The 23068-nt window shown below is 34.2% G+C and overlaps 1 protein-coding gene and 1 long non-coding RNA gene across 3 annotated transcripts in view; both read right to left on the bottom strand.

The window, feature by feature from the left end:
* LOC108967882 overlaps positions 1-23068 on the bottom strand; it is an 85524-nt gene that overhangs the window by 41903 nt on the left and 20553 nt on the right. The window contains exon 2 of the long non-coding RNA XR_001993292.1: positions 16199-16243. This is a non-coding gene — a long non-coding RNA (uncharacterized LOC108967882). The remainder of the gene's footprint in view (positions 1-16198; positions 16244-23068) is intronic.
* On the bottom strand, positions 5625-6655 carry LOC108967880. Of its 2 annotated transcripts, none has more exons than XM_018931534.1 (4): positions 6477-6655; positions 6332-6343; positions 6195-6257; positions 5625-6151 (listed from the first exon to the last, which is right to left on the bottom strand). In XM_018931534.1, the coding sequence occupies exons 1-4, from the start codon at positions 6653-6655 to the stop codon at positions 6127-6129; spliced, it is 279 nt and encodes a 92-aa protein (XP_018787079.1). In that variant the 3' UTR covers positions 5625-6126. The 2 variants fall into 2 exon arrangements, with proteins under 2 accessions (XP_018787079.1, XP_018787078.1); XM_018931533.1 differs by having other exon boundaries at positions 5625-6140.

The following is a 23068-nucleotide window of genomic DNA, read 5'->3' as shown; positions in this document are numbered from 1 at the left end:
GAACAATTTCCTTGTAGATTGCATTACTGATCATAACGAATATTAAGAAGACAGCTCATCAAACAAAAAAGCTGTCCATACAAACAATTGAATCCGGTCGTTCAGTTTGTGTGGCAGCTAAAAATGTGTAGCTTATTGATGAGGAAAGACGGATGCAAAAGTTTAGAACGATATTCAAAAACCAAGGGACTAGCTGGCATATACACAACGTGTATTCCAAAGTAAACAGGACTTAAAAAAAAAAACCATAGAACAAATCATGTTTTCGGCAAAATCAATTTATTTTATTCAAACTAATCTCCTTCTACATCAATATAGCATATTGCACGGTCCCAAAACATGTCGAACGAGTGTTTTAGCTCGTTGGCCGGTATGGCCGCCAGTATGTTGGTGCAAGCCTTTTGAATGGAATCTACGTCTGTATAACGCTTTCCTTTTTCCGAAAGGAAGAAGTGTTTAAAATGTGATTTTTGGTCATATAATTGGCCACAAGCGCCGATCGATTGTTGGATCGTGAGCAATTTATGTTCGTCAGTTCATTTGTGCGTGAGAAACCGGGCACACATTTTTCGTAAGTTCAAATGATCGATCAAAAAGCGAAAAATCGATGTTTTGGAGATATTCAATTCCATTTCCATGAATTCACGCACAGTTTCGATGGAGTTTCCGATGATCACGGATTAGCCCACATGTCGATCGTCACTTATGCCTCACGATCGACCACTTTGAAAACGTTGAAACCACACGTGCAATCTGCTACGGGATAAGCAATCACCGCCATAAACTTTTTCATCAGTTGAAACGTTTCGGTAAAAGTTTTACTAATTTTAAAATAAAATTTGATGTTGACTCTTTGTTCGAAGCTCATTTTGGCACCGATAACACAAACTTACTGAAACTTAAAACGCAATAACTTCATTTCCAATCAATGAAAGTACATGAAATTCTCACTGGACAATCAATGAAAATAGCAGATTCTAACGCACTAGTCGACATATAGATGGCGCTACCAGGAGGCTCTAGATTCAAAAAGTCCTGTTTACTTTGGAAAACTATTTCTAGTGGATTTTAAGACTTTCTGATGTAATGACCTTTTTTACAATAAATCCTGGGTTGGTCATCGTTTCCGTTGGTTTACCAGTTTTGACCAAGACCAGTTTCATCGAAACCTTCATCGAAGTAAAACTGCAAAATAGGGCATATTTTGCCAAGCACTACCGATAAAAATGATCATAAAACGAAATCTTATTTTTCTCATGCTAAATAGACTAATTGAACTTAAACAAAGGCAAATACAGATTACAAAATTCATCCAACAGTAACGGTCTCTTTTAACTCGACCTTATATTGTTTAAGCCTACTACATATATTAATAAAAATATATTTATAATAATAAAAAACATAATAATTATAGAATTAATTTTGGTATAAATATTTTGGTATGCACAAGTAACGTATTAATGATTCAAAGCTCCTAATTAGTAATTGACTTAGAGACGAAACGCCCAAAATCAACAATTCAAACATTTGTAATTTCAAATGGAGAGAACTTCAGTAGCTAACTGAGCGCCTAGTTGTGAGTTTGTTTTCACAATAACTAAAAAATAAAATTAAATTCGAAAAAAATGCTCGTTTTCAAAAACGTTTGCACGAAATGTTTCGTCTACATCTTTCTCATTTTGCAATTGAGCGCTTATTATTCCAACTCCACAACAGCCTTAGAAATCCCACATGCAGTGTCAGTGAAAACAAACAAAACTTCAGATGGCGCTAAACGCATTGTGCTCAAATGTGTTGAATGCACACACCTAGTACCACACTCGAATATAGTCAAACTGTTCGATTGTCAATTAAATCGTCGTAATAATCGTTCGTACATCGCAGGCGTGATGAATCTCCGACAACCCATTGCTCGCCTGGAAGCTAATGTTTTTTACCGTTCGAGTGGAAAACTCAAGAATATGTTCAATATAACCTTTGATTTGTGTGCACTTTTAGCAAGTGGTCGACATAGTATCAAATTATTCGAGAGTTTAATGCAAATTCTATCCAGCAAGTTTAATGTGATACCAAAGTGTCCTTTGAAGGTGGTGAGTTGAAAATTTCCAATGGCTGTCAGTACATTATTAATTGTTAAAGTCCTCCTATTCTTCCATTAGAATTTCAACTATACTTGCACGGATTTGGATTTGAGTGCAGGCAGTTTATGTGGCGAGCAGAAGTTTCTATGCTGGTTTAAATTTTCGCCATCAGGGACTTAAAATTGGAAAGACCACGGTAGAGGGAAAAGTGATTTCTTACAGGTTTAAAATTCAGAGTAATATGAAAGTGCAATGCTGAGAATTTATTTAATTTGTATTGGCATAATTTCAACTTCATTAAAAGTAAACAAATGAAAATTCCTACTTCATTTTAATCAAGAATTTCCTATCATGTTTCGAATTTACTAAATAGACAATACCTTCATTATTACAGAATTTAATTTTCTTTCACTGCAAGTCATATGTTTTAAATATTATAATTATCGTTTAATTTCGTTTGTTTTTAGTGCAATTTAAACACGTTTCCATCTTTCAGACAAAAGATTGTTTTCAGCCTCAAAAAATATGATATTTGATCCTTGCAGTTAAACACTTTTCAAAGTTGATTTCGACATTCTGATTTGAGATCAAAATTCTTCCATCCAGAAAATTTTGCAGAGACCGAAAAAATTAATAGTCTAAAGATGCCAGGTATGGATAACGTGTTGGGTGTAGTAGAACATTCTATTCAATCTGCAAAGGCTTTTGTTGAGTCATCAATTTTGTATGAGGTCTTACATTATTCTGCTAGAACTTCGCACCTTTTTTCTATTGATATTTGATATTGATATAGATAAATCTGACCTCTTGTGTTTGAATGCATCGCTTAATTTTTCCAGTTGATTACAATACACTTTAGAATAAATCGTGGTATTGTTGAGTGAAAGGTCATAATAAGCGATCCTTGTGAAAGTTTTGTTGACTATCGGCATCCTCTTTGGACCATGAGCGCTCACTTTTTACATTTTTGTAAACAACCCACTTCTCGTTGCCAGTAACAATGTGCTTCTAAAATTAATCACTTCTTTAACGTTTGACAAGCAAAAAATAGTCGTTAATGCGACGAAGCAAATTCTGTTCCGTACGAACATGAGGAACCCATATTCCAAGCCAAAAAAAAAAAAAAAAAAAAACACATATATACTAATAATACAAAACTTTGGCATTAGAATTGCACGCGATAAAATTTAAAATCAATAACTTAAGTATTGGCAATTGTACAATATAAAAATAGTTTTAATAATATTTACAAAAATATAGTTTAATTATGCCAAAAAGCAACATTTTATAAAATTTTTCACAATCTTTAATGCAGTTAAAGTATGTGCAAACTCAACTGCTGCTCTTGCCACATACGTCTTACATTCATATTATATATTTATATACATATAACTATTATGTGGCACAAATAAATTACTAGATAAATTAATATTAACAAATCCAGTCAAATAGTAAACAATCGCTATTCTAATTGGTATTGAGCGCAGTTATAATGGAGTGCGTATATGTATGCTCTGCTAAGGCCAAATAATACAAATAATTCTGCTGTATCTAGTAATTATTTGCTCGAACAAGTTTAGCGCGTCATATGTTTTTGTTATACCAATTGTAATCAATTACCCGCTAATTACATATAATAAATAATTGATTTAATGCTATGTAACGTCAGTTAGGAAGCTTTGCTCACGCTAGTAATTGGAAAAGCATATCAAAATCGAAATTACAAATACAATGGCAAGACAAAGACGATATCCATTTGGTGCTTGGTGTTTGTGGTCGGTAAATTGGTGAATTGGAGATGTATAAGCAAACTATTCAATAGTAATTTTAGCACTAATGCTAGTGATATGTATGCATAGAGACATGTGATAATTTATTTTGTAACGCCATGCTAATTAGTTGCTACAGTGTGGTAATTAATATGTGTTTTTAATAAAAGTATAGACTGTTGTAGATAAGAGTTATACGGCGAAATTAAAGCGAAGAAATATGGGAAATTCCATGCCTTTGGTTAGCAAAGAAATCAGAGTATGCAAATTAAGTGCCGGAAAGTATGCAATCATTTCTATTAATCATAATGCAATTTTGCTTATCTGCACTCTTATCTCGGATTTCTTTTTGTTTTTGTAAGAAAGATTAGTTGCTCTTCGTAGGTCTTGCTTATCACTTGCAGGTAATACGAAGAACATCGCTACACAAACAACATTTCATAAAATCAGAAATTTACTTGAGAGCGACTTAGACTCTTTACAATGACAGAGTTGTATTAATTATTGGAAATGTTTCTATTTTAGTTTTGAAACTAGTTTTGAAATTATTATTTCATTGAAAAAAATATAATATTTGAATATATTTATTAAATCAAAAAATATACTTAATACTATTATTAATACTATACAATTTTTTTTAAATTTTTTATTAGTACTTTTTTTTAAAAATCTACAAACAAAATGCTACAAATTGTAACAAGTCAAAAGTCACGCTTATAAACAGGTAAAAATAGTGTTCTTGTGCAATTTTTTTTATACTTTTGATTTTGCAAAAAAAATTTACAGAATTCTTAAATAATGTTCTGAACACGAAAGTTTTTAAAACTGCCAAAATGTAAATACAACATTTTCTTTTCAATCATATTTTTGTTATATTTCAAAAAACAAACTGTTCATAAAAATTTTTAATATTAAAAAAGAAAATAAATTATACATACATTTATAAAAAAAATTGTAAAAAAGAATAATATACATATACATATACATATGTATATTATAAATAAATTATTTAAAAAAATTGTTTTCAAAAAGATAAAGCAATTGTGTTAATTCTGTCGTACAATTAAGACATTGAGACTATATTGAGGTATTTTCACTTAAAACTTTTTTCAAATACAACTAATTTTGTAAATAATAACATTGAAAGATTTTTTTTTTTATTTATATACCAAACATAGGTAATAAATTTTTTTTAACAAAAATTTAAAGAAACGGTTTAAATACTATTGTGAAGCATATCATCATAGACCAGTCGTTTGCCACACCAGATGGATTTCATTTCATAAGTCCATCAGGAGTAGTAATCCTTTAGGATGCCTGCGCTTGACTTGAATATTAACAGAGTCTGTTGCCTCACTATCAATACCTCGTCCAGGGTATTGTATCTTACCGTGGCGACCCCAAATACTTTACAGCATAGTCGTTTTGATATATAAATATTTTCATGTTTATAAGATAATTGACTATCGAAAAAAGTTTTAAAAAAACCAATTGTTTTTCTGTAGTTACATTAATTTGTCAATATTTTTATTTTCGAAAAGTACTTTACTAATTTCGTATACTTAGTTTTAAGTACTGAAAATCTCAAAAAAATTTAACTGCTTCAAATTAGGAGTTATCCTCTGTATTTACTTTATTTAACATTAACTGATGGCAATGTATTTCCATAATTTAAAAAAATTTTGCAATTTTAAGGTTTCCATAAAGTATATGAGCTTTCTAGATTTTTTGTTTTTCACAAAATAAAAAAGATTAAATAAAATAAAATATTAAATCAAAATTTTCGCAAATTTTTCGTACCGCCATGTTAATATATTTCTAATAACTTTTACTTACGGTTACAAACACATATTATAAATAATCAGGCTTTCGGATACAATTTCATAAGAATTACGTCTGTACATAGTATATAACATAATTGAACGCAAATTGATAACACACCTCTATTCAACTTGACGTTATCGCTACAATTTACATATATTATTTTCATTGAAAAGGCATGCGAAATTATCAGTAAACATAATGCGAAATAATAACATTCCAATTTATTTAAAAGTTACTGTGAAGAATTTATTACCAATAATTAGCCTTTCCAAGCTATTTAAATTATTATACTGAAGCCACGTGAATTAAATCCACTTCTTACTTTTATATAAACGGAGCTTAGAAATTGGAGCGCGGAACGGGTATTGCCCAGAAAAAATTTACTGCTTCACGTTAAAGTTTATGTTTCCGGTTTATATCGGTAATTGAAATCTTACAGTTACGAGCAACTTTCAACGATTCCATGCTGAAATAACACTGTAAAATTATGCTTGTGCAAAGTTAATGTAGAAGTGCTTACTTCTTGGCCAAATTCTGCATCATCCCAGTCAACTTTTCAATTGAGCTTTCGATTTTGTTTAATCTTTGAATAAAAAATCACATCAATATTTGCGTATTAAAACTACTGAAGTCATTTACTATTGCTAGCACAATCACCTATTTGACAAGCTGCAAACCGAGCGTTGAGGAGTTTATGAGGTAGCGGTTATTCAAGCAAATCACAAATGAAATAGAAAATATATTAGATTTGTAATTCAAATCATAATTACTCCACATAATTTGCATGCACTTGTCTTATTACTCTGTATTCAATTTATTTCCGGAAATTCGAATTGCGTCCACGTCTGCTTTTAGGGCGCTGAACTCTTTGCCGCCATCTAAGAAAATTGTGAACACATCCTCGGCTGAGACCTGGATGACAGCCGTGATTAAGAAAAATCCGAGTAGAACCGTCAGCACGTTCGTCATCTTTAGACACATAATTGAGACTAAGCCTTTGCTATTTGAAATTCGCGGTTACAAACTGGAATCAAGGGTGCTCTCGCGCTCAACGAAACGTACGTACCGAGCAGCTATGAGATCGGTGGTATAAGTACTGAGCTAAATTGATGTATATTTGTAGTTGTATATATATACAAATGTACATATATATGAGCTATAACAAAAAATTATTTTGGATTAACTCTTAGAGCTTTAGGGTGAGCTTTTTGAAAGCTTTCAAAACAGTAACGATAATCTTTACAAATCATCCATTATCAATCAAGCTTTTATTTAGTGTTTTGAATAATTATAAACCAAGAAAAAACGTTAACTTCGGCTGCATCGACGCTAAATACAATTCACATATGCACTTCTGTTAATAACTTTTTTCGGAGATTACATTGTTACCTTAAGCAGTAATTCATGCCATATTTCATGAAGAGGCCATGTCAAATGCGAAAGTTTTCCATAAAATCCCTTGATTCCGATCGTTCGGTTTATATGGCAGCTATATGCTATAGTGAGCTGATCTGAACAATTACTTCTGATACTACATTATTTCCATAAACAAAACTCATAGCAAATTTCGTGAAGATATATCGTCAAATGACGAAGTTTCCCATGCAAGCATTTGATGCCGATTATTCAGTTTGCATGGCTGCTATATGCTATGTACAGTAATCCGATCTGAACAATTTCTTCGGAGATTACATTGTTGTCTTAGAAAATAATCTATATCAAATTTCGTGAAAATTTCGAAGCGATATCTAGCCTAGTTCGTATATATACAGAGAGAGAGGGACAGACAGACAGACAGACGGACATGGCTAAATCGACTCAGCTCGACATACTCATCACTTATATGTATACTTTATAGGGTCTCCGACCCTTCCTTATGGTGTTACTTTACATATGATTCAAGCAGCTAACGGCGACCGGTCCTGGACCAAGTATCCTCTGGATACCAAAGAATATCCGTTTGAAGGCGGAAGGCATCTCCTCCACAGAGCTGTGAGCTAGTTTATGCGCAAAAAAATATGTCAGCAATTGATTTTGCAATTTTTCGCACTGCTTTTGGGAATAGCAATATAAACACAAAGACAGATCGGTAAATAATTTTGGTCACACACTCAAAGGTATATGTACAAGAGCATATATGTGCATATGCAGCTATGAATTCCACACATCTACATATATTTCAATTTCAGAGGGCTTTTACATATGCCTGCCCTAATATATTAAAATTATTCATGAGAAGATAATATTTTGCTATTGGGAATATGGTGTTACTACAAAAAATCGATGAATTTTTATTAAATATTAAAATTAAAATGCGGATGGCGCTACATTTTGCACATATGTATTGCTGTCATTTTATTGTAAGCTGTGAAGGGAAATATGAGTATGTGTGCACATGCCTGTATTGTAGAATCTATCATAAATATTGTACAATATTAAAATTTTCATATTTCGTACTTCCCACATACTTATGTACACACACACTTCCGGTGGAGCAATGTTAATAACCTGCCGCTACAAATTACTTTACATGTGTATGTGTACACAAACACGTACACATAGGAGTCTGGATGTGTATTTTTTGGGAAAGAAAAATGTGCAAAGCACTTTTGCAGATTTGAGCTGATGCAAAAACGGCAAACACACATATACATACCCATATGATATACACACATGTATTATTGTATAAAAACCGGCAAGCCGGTAAGTGCAAAGAACACCACCTGCACTGGGTAGTTGTAAAGAAATATTTGCACACACTTCCATAGCTTTAACAAAAAGCGCTTCCTCCTCAAATGCTTACTCGCTACTCGCAAAGTGTTTGCACACTCGCATCAGCACCTCTGTGTATCTATGAACTTATGAAACGGTTTGTATGTTGCTATGCAGGAAGGTAGCATACATTTAGGTGCAGTGGTTGTTATTGTGGTGCTCTTTCGTGCACGGCAAGTGGTGCATGCTTTTAGGTGCATTTAGGTGAGTTTAGTCCATTAAGCCTACACGCACTCTTCCACCCACATTGAAGTTCAGATCGGGTTTTAGTTAAAAATTGTAATGACGGAGGGAACGTGAAGTCTGTATGCGAAAGAGTTCTTCGTTTTTGAGATATAGGTCTGAAAATGTGTATACTGTTTCATTTGAAGAGTTATTTGCCAAAAATTGATCTTAGTTAATTATCCTAGTCAGCGCTTTAATATCCGAACGAACTTTTTTGATCGGATCGCCATAGCATAGAGCTGCCATACAAACTGATCGATCAAAATACAATTTAAATAATATAAATACTTCGCCATTTGACAAGATATAGTCACGAAATTTGGCTCGGATTATTGCTTAAGTCAGCGCTTTATTCTCTGAAGAAATTGTTTAGATTGGGTCACTTTAGCTCGTTGCTGTCAGACAAACTGCACGATCAGAATCAAGTGCTTGTATAGAAAAGTTTTTCAGTTGACGCGATATCTTTACGGAATTTTGCTAACATTTTTGCTAAAGGCAACAATATGATCTCTAAAAAAATGTACATCTGATTACTGTAGCATATCGCTGCCATACAAATTGATCTATTCAAATACATTCCTTACATGAAAACGTTTTTATTTGATCAGATATCTTCACGAAATTTGGCTCGAGCTATTGTTTACTAGAACTTAGATCGCTTAAAATTCAAGTTTTGTATAGAAAACATTTTTTTCCATTAGACTGCGGTTAGAATATTAGATTGTCAATAGAACTTATTTTATTATTTTAGTTTAAATAAAAAAAATACATATTTTGCATTAGAGCTGCTAATTGTCTTCCTTTCCAGAATTAAATATGAAAAATCAGTTTACTTGTATCACAAAATCACTTCTTTATTACCTTACAACAATAAATTCCGTTTTTATTTGGCACCATAATCGAATTGCTGGTGCTTTTCGCTCGGTTTGTGTGGTAATTGATTTGGTGAGTATGCGCTTGTGCGTTATTTTCGTTGCAGCATTAGCTGCAACATTAGTCAAGTCGCTTAATAAATCTTCTTACAGCCAACCGCCAGCGCCCTTGTCTCCCTTGAACATCGACACTCCCACAGTGTAAAGTCTATGCTGTAGGTCTGTGATATTTTTTTCACTTTTGCACTCATCTTTTTCTGCACTGTGGCCACATCGTTAAAACAACCAGCAGCGCGGCGCGTATAAACGACAACATTTTGAGGTTTATTGCCAATGCTGCAGTGTTGCCATGATCTGCGCAGCCTTTTCGCCTATGTTGTTTTTATTTTTGTCACCACAGTCTTTCGATTAAACGGCAGTTGGGCACTTGGCACAGCCAATTTTGCACACACACACACATGTGTGTACACAAAGACGGCAGGCGCTGGTACCGCCATTGCAGCTGTCAAAGCAGCCATGACAGATGGCATTGAATGCAATAATTTTCAATTTACCGCTAGAGCTGTGACCCACAACATTTGCGGCAGCTGCTGCGAAAGCCATTCTAGTCAGTTCACACCCAAACACACATGCATACAAGTGCCTTGGTTCTTGCGCCGCATACAACTTAGCCGTAGAAGGCAGTGCATCATTAAATGCTGTTCATTTTCTTCAGCGGTGCGCTGCTTTGTCTTCTACTGCCTGCCTCTGTTGAAAAGCGCATCATTTTCGTACATACCACGCCTCGTTGCTTTGAAGCGCTGGCATTGTTTTTATTGCTTTTGTTGATTTGCCTGCTGCTCATTTTATTATATGCTTTGCTGTAGTTGTTATTGCATGCGGTTATACGCACATTTTCGCTTTCATGCTGGGCGTATATGCATAATTAGCGCTGATTAATGCGATTATGTAGCATAGTTTTGGGCGCGAATAGCATTTCGTAATGAAGCGTCTACGCGCCAAATACTCAACGCAAGCCAGATAGTGACAAATGATAAAGCAGCAATAATGCTTGTGGTATAATGGATATATAGAGAGCAAATAAGATAATTAATAGCTATTGAGTGCTTAACTTTGTTGAACGCATGGCTTGCGGTGTGGAATATTGGGAACTTTATTTAAAAATTATTGTGCTAAGTGTACCAAAGAATATTAAATTAGTTCCAATAATACATTAGTGACCTTTCTTTTGTCAAAAAATTATTTTTTGACAGGGAATGGGAGCTAATTGACAGTTATCTGACAGTTTCAGTCATATGGAAGCCATCTGACAACCGCTTGAAAACAATGTGACAATAGTCATACTACAGCCAACATTTAACAGCTACCAATTAATAGTACATGTTTTGTCTGCAAAGTAATAGGATTGATTTTCTCCCGCCGCGATTGTACTTCGGGGCGTGCGCGCACCGACTCGATTCGATAGAGGGCGTTCCTAGCTAACGAACGAGCAGCTGGTCAATTTTCTTCGAGCAGCTGGAGAGTCAGGACAAACAGTTTCGCCCCACATATATCTGTGAGTTGTGTAAGCCGAAAATTCAGCTTCCGTGAAAGCAGAGGTACGCTGTTAAAGGCTGTGTAAAAGTCGGTATCTGCGACAGAGGTGTTTGATATGATCAAGCAGGCTTTTCCAGATGTTGCTTTAGCAAGAAGTGGTGTGTTTTGGGGGCAGTAGGCACACACATTGTCTTTATTCAGATCAAAGGCATCGTCCACCATGAATTTGTACCTCCTGGACAAACTGTCAATAGCAAGTTTTACGTGGAAGTTACCCTGAGAACATTTGAAAAATATATAAGATTATATGGTAAATCTTATTATAGATAATCTTGTGGGCATAGTCTTTTTGCATAAAATCATTTAGCTACGGAAAAATTATATCAGGGTAAGAATTGGAATAAGTTACGCATAAACCAGCTTGCTCCTTTGCGATACAGTATGGAATTCAGTTGATAAGTCCAAGAGGATTAGTCATCTTTTAGGACGCCTGCGATTGACGCAAATTATACTTAAGCATTTCCTGCAGTCAACCAACAACAATAATGTTTGTAGAAAACACAGCTGTTAGGCATTAGTATGTCGGCATATTAAGTTTCAAGTACCTAGTTTCACTCTCAGCTACTCTTTCTCTTAGGAAAGTGCTTCAAAAAAAAGGCGAAATCGCGAGTAGTGTAAGMAAATGTGTTCATATTGCAAAAAAGCTCACTCTTCAGAATAAGATTGACTAATTTTAGCTCCATGTAACTCGAAATTACTCTATCATTTACTTGAAAACTAAGTTGAACCCATACAAAAATATTTTTTTATTTCCAACAAGTTTTTTCCCAGACACAAGTATGGACCTTTACGTCTAAAAATCATATTCCACTTCATTTATTTGGTTGTGAAATAAAAAAATTTCGCCAACTGGTTTAGGTAAGCTATAAAAAACGCTTTTTGCCGCTTTAACACGCCTCCTGTTGCCCACTTTATGGCGCATTTCCAGCAAAAATTATTACAAATGCAAGTAATGACTTTTGATAAATGAACCATGTCTAATGGCAAAATTGGGTGCGAGCTGCGACTCACTGTTAAAGTTGTTGTTGAGAAATATGAAATAAGAGTTCAGAAAATAAATGGTGAAATAATTGAAACAAGAGGATAGACCGCAACTGTTTTTAAAAAAATATATAAGACTAGTGTGGAATGGCAGTGGATATATGACATATATTATATATTTTAGAATTTTCAACATATTTAGAGTAAATATAAGACACATAAAATATATATATGAGAAGCAGCAAAACGCATACAATTTTTAAATGATTTTTTTTTTTTTTTTTAATTTTCAATTTAAATGAAGAAAGTTAATGCAGGCACCAACTAAATGATTCAAATAACATGCGCTTCTTGCTTAGACTTAAGTAAAAACTAAATATACGCGGAACCGCGCCACACACCAGCGCACTTCAATTGATGACGCCTAGATGTATGCTAGGGCTTTTACGCCGCCTGCAGCAGCTGCCATGGCGTGTATTTTTTCCACATTTTACACTTACATAATTTCATAAAAGTCGCTGAAGTAAAAAACTTAAGTAATTTATATTATTGTTGCAACAACAGCGGCACGACAGCAGCGGCTGCGCTGTAATATTGTGGCATTCAACTGAATTTTACTGTTACTCCAGTACATATGTTCTCCATTTCATTTCTAAGCAGCCCCATTGCAACAGCATAGGGAATAGGGAATAGTGAAAGAAACCCCAGCAATGCAGCGAGCGAATAGCGCAGATAGTTGGAAGTGCAAAAAGTGCGGGTGGGCGGTAAAGGATTTTTTTTTTCATACTGCTGCGATACTCGCAGCTTCCGCACTCGTCGCTCGTCGCTCGTGCGTTTGCGATTTTGCGCTTCCTGTGCTAAATCTGCTGTGTTTTTTGTGTTGTGCATGGCTCCCTGGTCGACGGTTGAAATAAAATCGTACTTGCAACTAGAAACAGAGATATCCTTTTCTTCGCACGAAATCTGTTGGAGCAGCTCTAGTGGCACGTGTGAGCGTGTGTGTGTATGCGTGTGGAATGCAGATAAAGCTCGGATTTTATGTGATGTGTAGCTGGTGAGCAGTTGTGGCAAAAGTTAAAATTCACCACAACTTCTAGTAATCACTTAGATATACCCCAAGTTGTTGTTGTTGTTGCAAAATAAGGAAGGCTTAAAATTTTATGTGTAATGCAAGTGGCAGAGATTTTCTTAGCAAGTGGAGGAAAATTAAAATAAATTTAATGTTGAGGTTATGTTGCACAGTAATACTTGAGTATATTGCGGTTTTTCTGAGAAAATAGCAGGTTTCACGTTGTGTACACTGCAAATATTTGTGTGAATAATTTTCCAAATTAAATTTCAAGTACAATCGCTTCGTTTTTTATACCAGCAATAGCATTTTTACCTACATTATTGTCATAGCCACAGCAACGCCTAACCGTATCTAACAAAAAATCAAAATTTTTTAAAATTTCCTCAAAATGTATTTTACTTAAGGAGACATTCTACTCTAGAATTTTGAAAATTTCGATTTTTTTTTATATATACTTAAAGTTTAGACGCTTAAGAACATATCATCCAAAGGATATTTAAAAATTAAAATTATTTTAAGAGCACAGTTACTTTAGTGACGCAGTACCTAGGCCGGTAGGTAGATAGACCCACTTACTTTAACGCGTTTTTCTCGAAGTTCTATACAACCGATTTATTTGAAATTTTTTGTGAACCTTCTTTATATAATCTTTTATCCTTTATCCTTCATCTTTCTATAATCCTTAATATTTTGTTGTATATATTTTAAAAAAATTCTGAAATTTCAAAAAAAAAGCGTAAAAATAATTTTTATTTTCAAGCAGACGCCATTTTTCAAAAAACATTTTTTTCAGTGTTCCCTGAAATAAGGACTATAACAGCATCCTTACTGACTAAGTATTTCTTTTGACTTTTTTTTTCAGACCACCAGGAAGTCGGGATCAATGTCACCAGGATGCGCCATTTTTTTACACCTCTCTCTCTCCCTCTCTAATTATTTTAATTTTTAATATTTTTTTGTAAAATTTTTTTCTATATTCTTAAGATATCAATAAAAGCACGATAAAAAATGGATAATAAAAATATTTTTGGTTTTTTTTTTTAATAAAATTCAAAAAACTAACACAAAATTTGATTGCTAGAGCAGAATACCCCCTTAATATTTTTCAGAGAGTTGCTGATCTGCCGACCAACCCTACAAGGATTGTAACTTCAAATCAGGCCCAATCGATTTATTTGTTTTTAGTAAAAGATCACCTTGTTCCAATGCTAAAGAGAACATTCTTTAGAGCCATGTTTGTGACATAGAGAAGTTTTTCTGGGAGTTGTTGCGAACGGCGCTATATCTACTCTTCACAGTCCTCGTGTACAATCTCAGTTACAGCTGATATATTTCTTCATTGCGTGCTGGCCGTGGTCTATTCGGTCCAATATTATACAATAATGAAGGCTGGGTCTCAAAATGGGTGATAGTGTTGGGAATAATATGCTTAGTAGGCCTATTATTTTGGCCATAAGACGTAAATTTTCATAATAAAGTTGAACGGTTTGAAAACGTTATTAAAGTGTAGGTCTTTCCACGAAGAAATGTCAAACATTACTGGACAAAAATAACATGACAGCTTGACCAAAAAGAACGCGTGATGTTCAAAAAACGGCTACTGAAAAAAGTACTTCTATTTGGATCCCTCGTTGTAAGTGCTCAAAGAAGCAGGTAATTGGAAAGCTTATCAAGCCAAATTATGCAGTGTGAAATTTTTTTTATAAAAATATACAAATTATTATTGTGAAGAGAGTATCAAATTGAAAAAAAGGCGGCACTAAATATATTTTTATATTTGACGAATCACATTATTTTAGATCCGAAGATACTTTGCTAGGTGCGCCGAAGGTCTGTCTATGTGATATTTAAATCTAGCTCTGGTGAAGCCTGACCAGCAAAGTTGTAAAGTTTTACGTTTGTAAAATTCTAGCAGTTGGGAGTGACGCTAATCCAAAAGAAATGGTTTAGACACCCTTACCTGCTCGAAAAGTCACTGTTTGATGTGCTCTATGAGCAGAAAGAATAATTTTATTTTAATCATAAGACTAAATAATTTGCAAAACATTAATGTGAAGGCTTTTTAATGGATTATCCAAGTAGAGATACTTTTTTCAATAGACTTTTTTTGACAGATCACGCATGAGTCATATTCATGTTAGGGAAAGACTTACAACAACGTTTACAAACCGGTACAATTTATAACAAAAATTTACGTTCTGTAAAGAATGCTATGAAATCATCGGTTTATAATTATTCAAAAAACGATGACGGTGAAAACGTGATCGTCAATCGCGACCGTTACTGCACCATGATAATCGACTATTTGGTGCCTGAAATTTGAGCTCGTGATCACGGCGACATTTGGTTTCAACAAGACGGTGCCCCTTCCTTCACTTCGCATCAAGCAATGCTTTTATTGAGATAACACTTCGGTGAGCAGATAACCAAGATCGTGTGATATCTCACAATTTTTGTGGGGATATGTAGAGTCTAAAGTCTATGCGAATACTTCCGCTTAGACTCAGATTTGAAGCAAAACATCACGTATTTTATTCGCTAGTTGACAGTCGAAATGCTCACACGAGTCATCGAAAGTTGAAATCAACAGATGGACTATTTGAGACGTAGCCTTGACCGATTAGATTTTATTTCTTCTTGAAACAATGTCTAAAACAAACACTGTATTAAGTTCCTCTTGTTCTTTTATAAAGGGTATTAATTTCTGTCACAATAAATTTTAACTTAATTAATTTTATTGCAAGTCGTTTTTGTCTAGGGTGCCCTGTTTTCTAGCTTATCCGTATAAGTCAGATCACACTTGAACATTGGTACCAAATGTTCTTGAAAACTGCTCATAAATCGATTCAGTGTACTTTGAAATAAGTCATGCATATCTGCAGAGATTAACGATTGTCTCTGTTAGTGTACATGTATGACTTTAGATATGAGATTCAAACTGTTTTGAAAAAAACTTCAAGAAAAAATTCATTCACATCAAAAAAAATTACTGGATTTGATACTCACTTCTTCGAATGCCTTCGAGCTTCAGTAGAGTCTCACATTTAACTACTGGAAATATAAAAAAAGGGTAAAGTTTTATTATTATAAAAAATTATGAGAATGCTAATAAATATTAAACTCTAAAATACAAGAACTTAAGGAGTTTATTAATGAAGGAATAAACCACAGAGAGTTTCCTATTTTTCACTAAAAATAAAATATATAATGATTGTAAAATATATGCATTAAAGTTCAAAGTTTTGCAATAATGCCTTGTTTGTGTTGGCAGCCCTTTACTGCAGCCAATATAAGTGTGCAAAATGTCACAGAAACGCCATCAAAATTATGTCATAAATATTTGATACGGTCTGTGTGCTAAATTGCTCAAGCCATCTGTAGAATTTCAAATTTGTGGCGAGCGAATAGCAGTTCAACTCAACAACGATAACAACAATATGGCGCACGAACAACGCTTCGTAACAAATGACACATGTCTACGCCGGCTATTACTCACACAATTACGATATAAGTGCTTCGCATATGCACAAACGGCGACTTACATGTGTGTTGCGCCTAAATGTATGCTAGTTCGCTGTTGTTAAATGTAATTTCCTTTTACATAAGCATTAGTTTGCATAAAGTGCAGCGACGAGAGACCAGAATTGCGAATGTAAGCAACTAAACTCAATAGTTGAGTGGACAAATAAAATTGCTGACAATTTACATTTCTAAATAAATAAGTGAAGATTTAATATCGTAGGGAAATTCAAGAGAGTCAAGTACTAGCCCAAGAGCTATAGGCAACTTGTAAGAAAAAAAATAATAACAAAATAATGAATCTTAAGGTAGAATTGCGAACAAATTCATTCGTTGAAAGAAGTTTTTAAGTGACATAAATTTCATCAAATTTAAGCGTCAAAAATATTTATATAAAGCAAGAATTAAGTTGTTTGGGTACTTAGATGACCGCGAGCTTAGGCATTTTGGAATGCTGGAACTAGGATAATCAGATCGCCGAGTCTAGACTGGGCTGCCGTTTCTCTTCTAAAAAGCGAGTTAAGGACTCGCTGAAGGAGATGGGCAGGGAGCTCTTAAATGGAGTTTTACGATGTAGACTCGTGGGGAATGTTTCTGGAAGAGTATTATTTCGGGAAATATCTACCAGCCCCAAGTTTAAGCTTCCTGACCAGTGCAGCATCTTCCAAGCGGTGGTGGCTCAAATAAAGTTTGCATTAAATCTACTGCTCCGCAGTAAGCTTCCTTCGGAATGGTGACTATCCAATCCGACAGTAAAGCAGCGATAGCCTTGAGTTGGATGACTGTAGGCTTAAGGCTAGTGAAGGGATGCCTAGACTCTTTCTCTCTAGCATCGACTTATTGGACGATTAAACAGCTTTGGGTACTTCGCCACAGCGGTATTGCAGGAAATTGCAAGGCTAATGATGTTGCTGAGATAGCTACTTCAATATCAATAACTGTGGAATTGAAACGGGTAGAAGCTCCGTTGATTTTCAGTGCACGCCGAGTTCTTAGTAATCACTTCATACAATCTGAAAAGTAGTACTTTTGATAAATCTCTCTCATAAACCTAGAGTTTTAAAAATTTTTATCAATTAATGCAATCCTAAAAGTATGCCAACCTGTTCCACTTGTTCAAATTAAAGTAATTAAAGCGTCTGACATGCGTGCATGTTCTTAAATAATTGTTAAAAACACTATTGGTTTATTATTGAAATATATTATATTTACCCTTCGGATATTTGCACATATTTTTTTCGCCGACCATATGCCGCGTACAATGGCATGCATTGGTGTTTGCACTAGTGTTGCGGCGCAAATATTTGTATTTTTAAAATACACAATAAATTTCTGGTCTTTATATGGATTCGCCGCCATTTTATTTATATTTCTCAATCTTTCATTTTTCACATTTGCTGTTTCCTGGCGCGCCTCTGCCGTGTTCGCTGCCCGCATTTGGTGTACTCGTATAAATTAAATGCTATATTTCCGACAGGTAAAATAAAAACGGCACACGGAAAATAAATGAATAAATATCAGGATACACATATGAGTATTCAAAGTAAGCCTTGCATGCATTCAGCAGATTTATTTTATTGTTGTTCGTTCGATTTTTGGCGCGCCGCCGGCGTCGCAGGTCATATACAGGCGGAAGTTGTTCATCATACAGCGTCCAGTTTGGTGTGGCACGAGTAAGGGGGGGGGGCGGGGGTAAGAATGCTATAACGGTACAGTAGTGCGAGTACACACTGCGATAAATGCTTTGAATGGAAAAGCTTATTGAAAATACTTGAAATAAAAAATGTGATTCGAGGGTAAAAATGTTAAAAATATGAGCTGATTTTAAGCTCCATCTTGTAGTAACTATATATGGAAGAAAGTTTGGAGACAAAACATAATTTTACTATGACATTAACTGGATTTAAATTTCATGAGCTCAATACTAAAATTGCTGTTTTCTTAAGCTTTTTTAAACGTATTATAAATTTCCATAAACTGTTACTTTTTCATACGTTCATTTCATACCTCCCGATATGCACGCGCAACCTCATCACGATTTTCCATATTTTCAATTTTTTCGCAGTGCATTTCCCGTTGTACCAGCCAAATGTGGGATCCACCGGCTCTCTTTGCACAATTTTCTGTTTTTGGAAACATTTTTCTCTCTTTTTGGGCTGATTTTTTCAAATACCTTGCTGGCGTGTGCACACGAAATAAAGTGAAAACCGCAGAACGAAAATTCGCACATGCACAAAATAGAGTAGTAGTTGTTGTTGCATAAATATCAGAAAATCGGAAGTTGAAAAATACCGAAAAGACCCGCAGCGAACGCACGCGTTCTGTAAGAATTTTCCAGTCACATAGGCGGTGTTAAATTCACCAATAAATGTATATATATATATATATATATATCCATGTGTATGTATATACAAGTATATACATATATATATATAGACAAATTTACACATAAACACTGCATTTACTTGGCGTTGTTATTGAATAATATTTGTTCACAGTTTTTTGTGTAACTCCTTCACGCCGACACCATACAAAAGATATTCCACTGATTTTCCATTCAAAAGGCAACATAGACACACACTACAAATTATTTCTGGGAAGAAGGTGCGTTGGTATGATGAAAACATTATTACTTCCATTTAGAACGCTCTGGTACACTAGAAACAAAAACATTTTCGATTCGCGATCACTTTTCGAGCGATTCATCACATTACTTTTCATTCGCTAACGAATATTCGTATCTTCGGTGAATTTTCGACATTTTTTTCACTATACTTTATTCAATTTAGCGATTAATAGACATTACAATGCACTTTCACTCTTGTAAATAAGTTTACGAAACCATTCACGCTAATATTGAAGAAAAGAAGGTCTGATCAAAGTTGCTCAACATTATATCACAGTGATGTTATTGAGAACGACAGAGATATTTGACACGATATAGATTTGATTTTAATTGCCGTTAGTCCGATATTTCTTATATCTCAAAATAAATATTTAATCGATTTTCTTAAGAAAATTATGCTTATATGAGTAATATCAAGATGTTCACTTCTTTTTAAATACTTTGTAAGGGTGTATCTATATTTCCTTAACATTAAGTGCCTATATAGACAATATAAACTAGGGACCATATCGTCAGCTGAAATGCAAAATAACGTAGCAACATTTTCGGAAATTTACAGTGGCAGGAATGAAACACGAAATGAAATGGAACATGAGTGAAAAAAATTATAATATAGGTTATATCTGTTACGTCTGCTAAGTCCACGTGTGGTTCATTGGTTATTCTGATGTGAACAGGGAGAGGTGAAGCTAACTCAACGGTTTTACAGTTATCAACAACTCCGGTAGAACCGGGAACTTTCACGAGTCTCAGGTCATTTCAAAAAATCTCAGAAGTGACTCAATAATGCTTGATGCTTCCACTCTCAAACGCACTGTTAATTGCAGTACTTAGGCCATGAACCGGATTTGCATTCTTCACTTTTTTATATGAAAATTTCAAAACGTAGCGAATTTCTTTATTATTTTTATTTTTGAACTTTTTTTCACCTTCCCCGAATTTAATTTTATGACTAACTGAAGCTTAAAAGCTCACTTTTTCCACATTATATGGTATGACACAATGTGATTGGTAGCACTGGAGATGCAACGGCATCTATTTACAAAATACAAAATGACTTTTTCGATTACTTCATTTGAAAGTCCTTGTGTATATTTACTTATTGTGTACAAATTCACACAGACCTACTTTTTAAAGAAATTTTATAAAAATCAATTTTTTTTCGGTGATCACACCAGACACCTTCGCCGTTAGAAGGCAATTTGTGAAACAACTGCAACTATATTTTTTTCAATCTATAACTTCTCCTCTGAACTACCCCGTGATCTTGATGAAGTTGAGCTATTCAAATAACTTAAAGACGCATTTTTGCATTTTTTCAATCGGTGATAGGAGTAATTTTCCATTCGAATAAGCGGAATTGTCAGTTTTTGTGGTGTTCATAATAATAGTTAAAAAGCTTTTAAAATTACAGATGAAAGACTAATTGGTCTGAAAGCTTTGGATTTGTATGAGTGCGTTTACCTGTCATGGAGTTCACCTAAAAAATGTTAAATTATCTTATCATCTCATATTATATACTTTCATATATATATATACTTTTGCCCCAAAACTGTATATAAATACTCTGTCTCTTTGGTAAGCACCCTAAAATGCACATAATGAAATTTGTTTTAGTTACTATCTTTTATTTTTTGTTGTAGTTAGCTAACTTTATTACCCTGATGTCCAAAATATTCATAGCTCTAATCCGACAGCCAACAAAAGAGTTGATTGTAAAACCGAAATATTTCATTTTTAAATTTCTGTCATGGAATTTCACTATATTTTATTTCAATAAATACACACACACGCGCACACGCATACATATTTGATTTTACTTATATTACTTTGTCATTTCCGCCACTCGCATACTTTTAGCTCTTGCATGTTGTGCGCCGACAGCGAAAAAATTGAGAAATTTTGGATTGTCGTCTCGCTGCTCATCAACTATGTATGCGCGCGGGTATGTGCGCGTGTGTGTGTGCGCCGCCATTTTTCTACTTCAAATTTTGCACTCATGCAGCGAATTTTTATTAGAATTGTTTCGCTTTACTTTCGTTTATTTTTCTTTATCAAATTTCATTTACAACTTTTGTTGCGGAACTTTTTGTTGTTGTGCCGAAATTCATTTAGTGTTTTGTGTTTGTTGGAAAAGAAGTTCGCGTTTGCGTTTTTTAATTTTTTTTTTTGTGTTTTGTGTTTGGTTGCTTGATTGGTTGCATGCAACGTCTGTCATGGGTGCTGTTATGCAGGTGATAAATTTATAATGAAAATGCGCATATGACAGCGCCAAAGGACAACAATACAAAGTTGAGTGAGTGCAGCAGCGGCAGAAGAGTTATGTGCCCATGCGTGTGTGTGTGTGTATGGGGGTATGAGTGAGTGTAGCACATAAACTGAGTTGCCGCAATAAATTTATTTTTTCGCCAAGCTCTGCTGTCGTTTCGGGTGGATGACGTCCGCCAGTTTGTGGTGCAGCGTGGGCGTGCAGTAGTTGTTGGATTTGTCTTTTCATTTGGGTTTACGGTTAGCGCATAGGCAATCACAACAGCGTGATTGCTGACATCGTTTGGCTTTAAATGATGTGGTATTTTATTTTTATACATATATGAATGGCAGCTTAAAAAAAATGTCAGCTTAAAAAAATTGCATTGTAGCCTGCTTTTTGGCGTTAAGCCACTTATAAATTGATTGATTCGGTGTGAATTTAATGGAACTGGCGTAAATAATGTGATTATTGGCAGAAATGCATGAGCAGACGCTGCAACTATGTGCATTCTCTAAATTAAATTTTTGTGTTGCATACATGCAGACGCAGTAGTAGAAAAGTAGTGGAATTGTATGTTGTGCTAAAGTTTAAAAGTGCGGCAAACAATATTTATATCATCTTATTCTTATTAACGATTTAAATTTAGTTTTTCGGAATTCTAATTGCATACATTCAGGCGCATCAGCGGTAGAATTGCTGAATTCAGACTTATACATAAGTTTTAAAGTGCGAAAGTTTAACAAATAAAATGCGCAAAATATAAAAATTTATATTTGATTTTTCATAAAAATTTTGTTGCATACTTTTAAGAGCAGCACTTAAAAATGATATTCCTAGCTATGTAGAGTTAACATCCTGCGGTAAAATATTCCTAAATTCGAATAAGCTTTACTTTGGCGGTATTATTACTTTCAAAACTATAATTTTTCTTGCATACTTTTAGGTGTTTTACTTTAAATTAAATGTAAAAATTACCCACGACATTTTAATACAGTTGAGCACATTTCACACACATTTTTAACTTCATTCAAATAAAATTGCTATTTTGCATGGCAGCCTAAAATTATGCAATAATTCTAGTTACTGTCTAGGGTAGTACATATTTGTTGTTATAAACATTTGTGGTAATTTTTATATCTTCATGCTCCACAGGTTTCCCGCTGTTTTTCCTGGTCATCACTTTCTCTACAATTCTTCTACACGCACAAAAGTATGCAATGAACTATGCAAATTGCTGTTACTTTACTTTTTGGTGTCGTAAAAGTTAAATTTGCGTTAAATATTCCCATTTAATTGTGCGTGTCGCGACAATTCTATTGCTTTGGTAATAATTTGGCGTGTAATTGACACATAGAGAACATAGCGCCATTAACTATACTTGGGTGGAAATTTATTTCGCATTTACTGTGAGAAATATTTAAATGGTAATTTCTTTTAAGATTTATATCGGACATTTCAGCAGTAAAGGAGTGGATGCCGA

Source organism: Bactrocera latifrons, unplaced genomic scaffold (genome assembly GCF_001853355.1).
Source record: "Bactrocera latifrons isolate USDA-ARS-PBARC rearing strain unplaced genomic scaffold, ASM185335v1 scaffold_2, whole genome shotgun sequence".
In the NCBI taxonomy this organism is placed as follows: domain Eukaryota; kingdom Metazoa; phylum Arthropoda; class Insecta; order Diptera; family Tephritidae; genus Bactrocera; species Bactrocera latifrons.
This window is presented reverse-complemented; position numbering and strand designations above follow the sequence as displayed.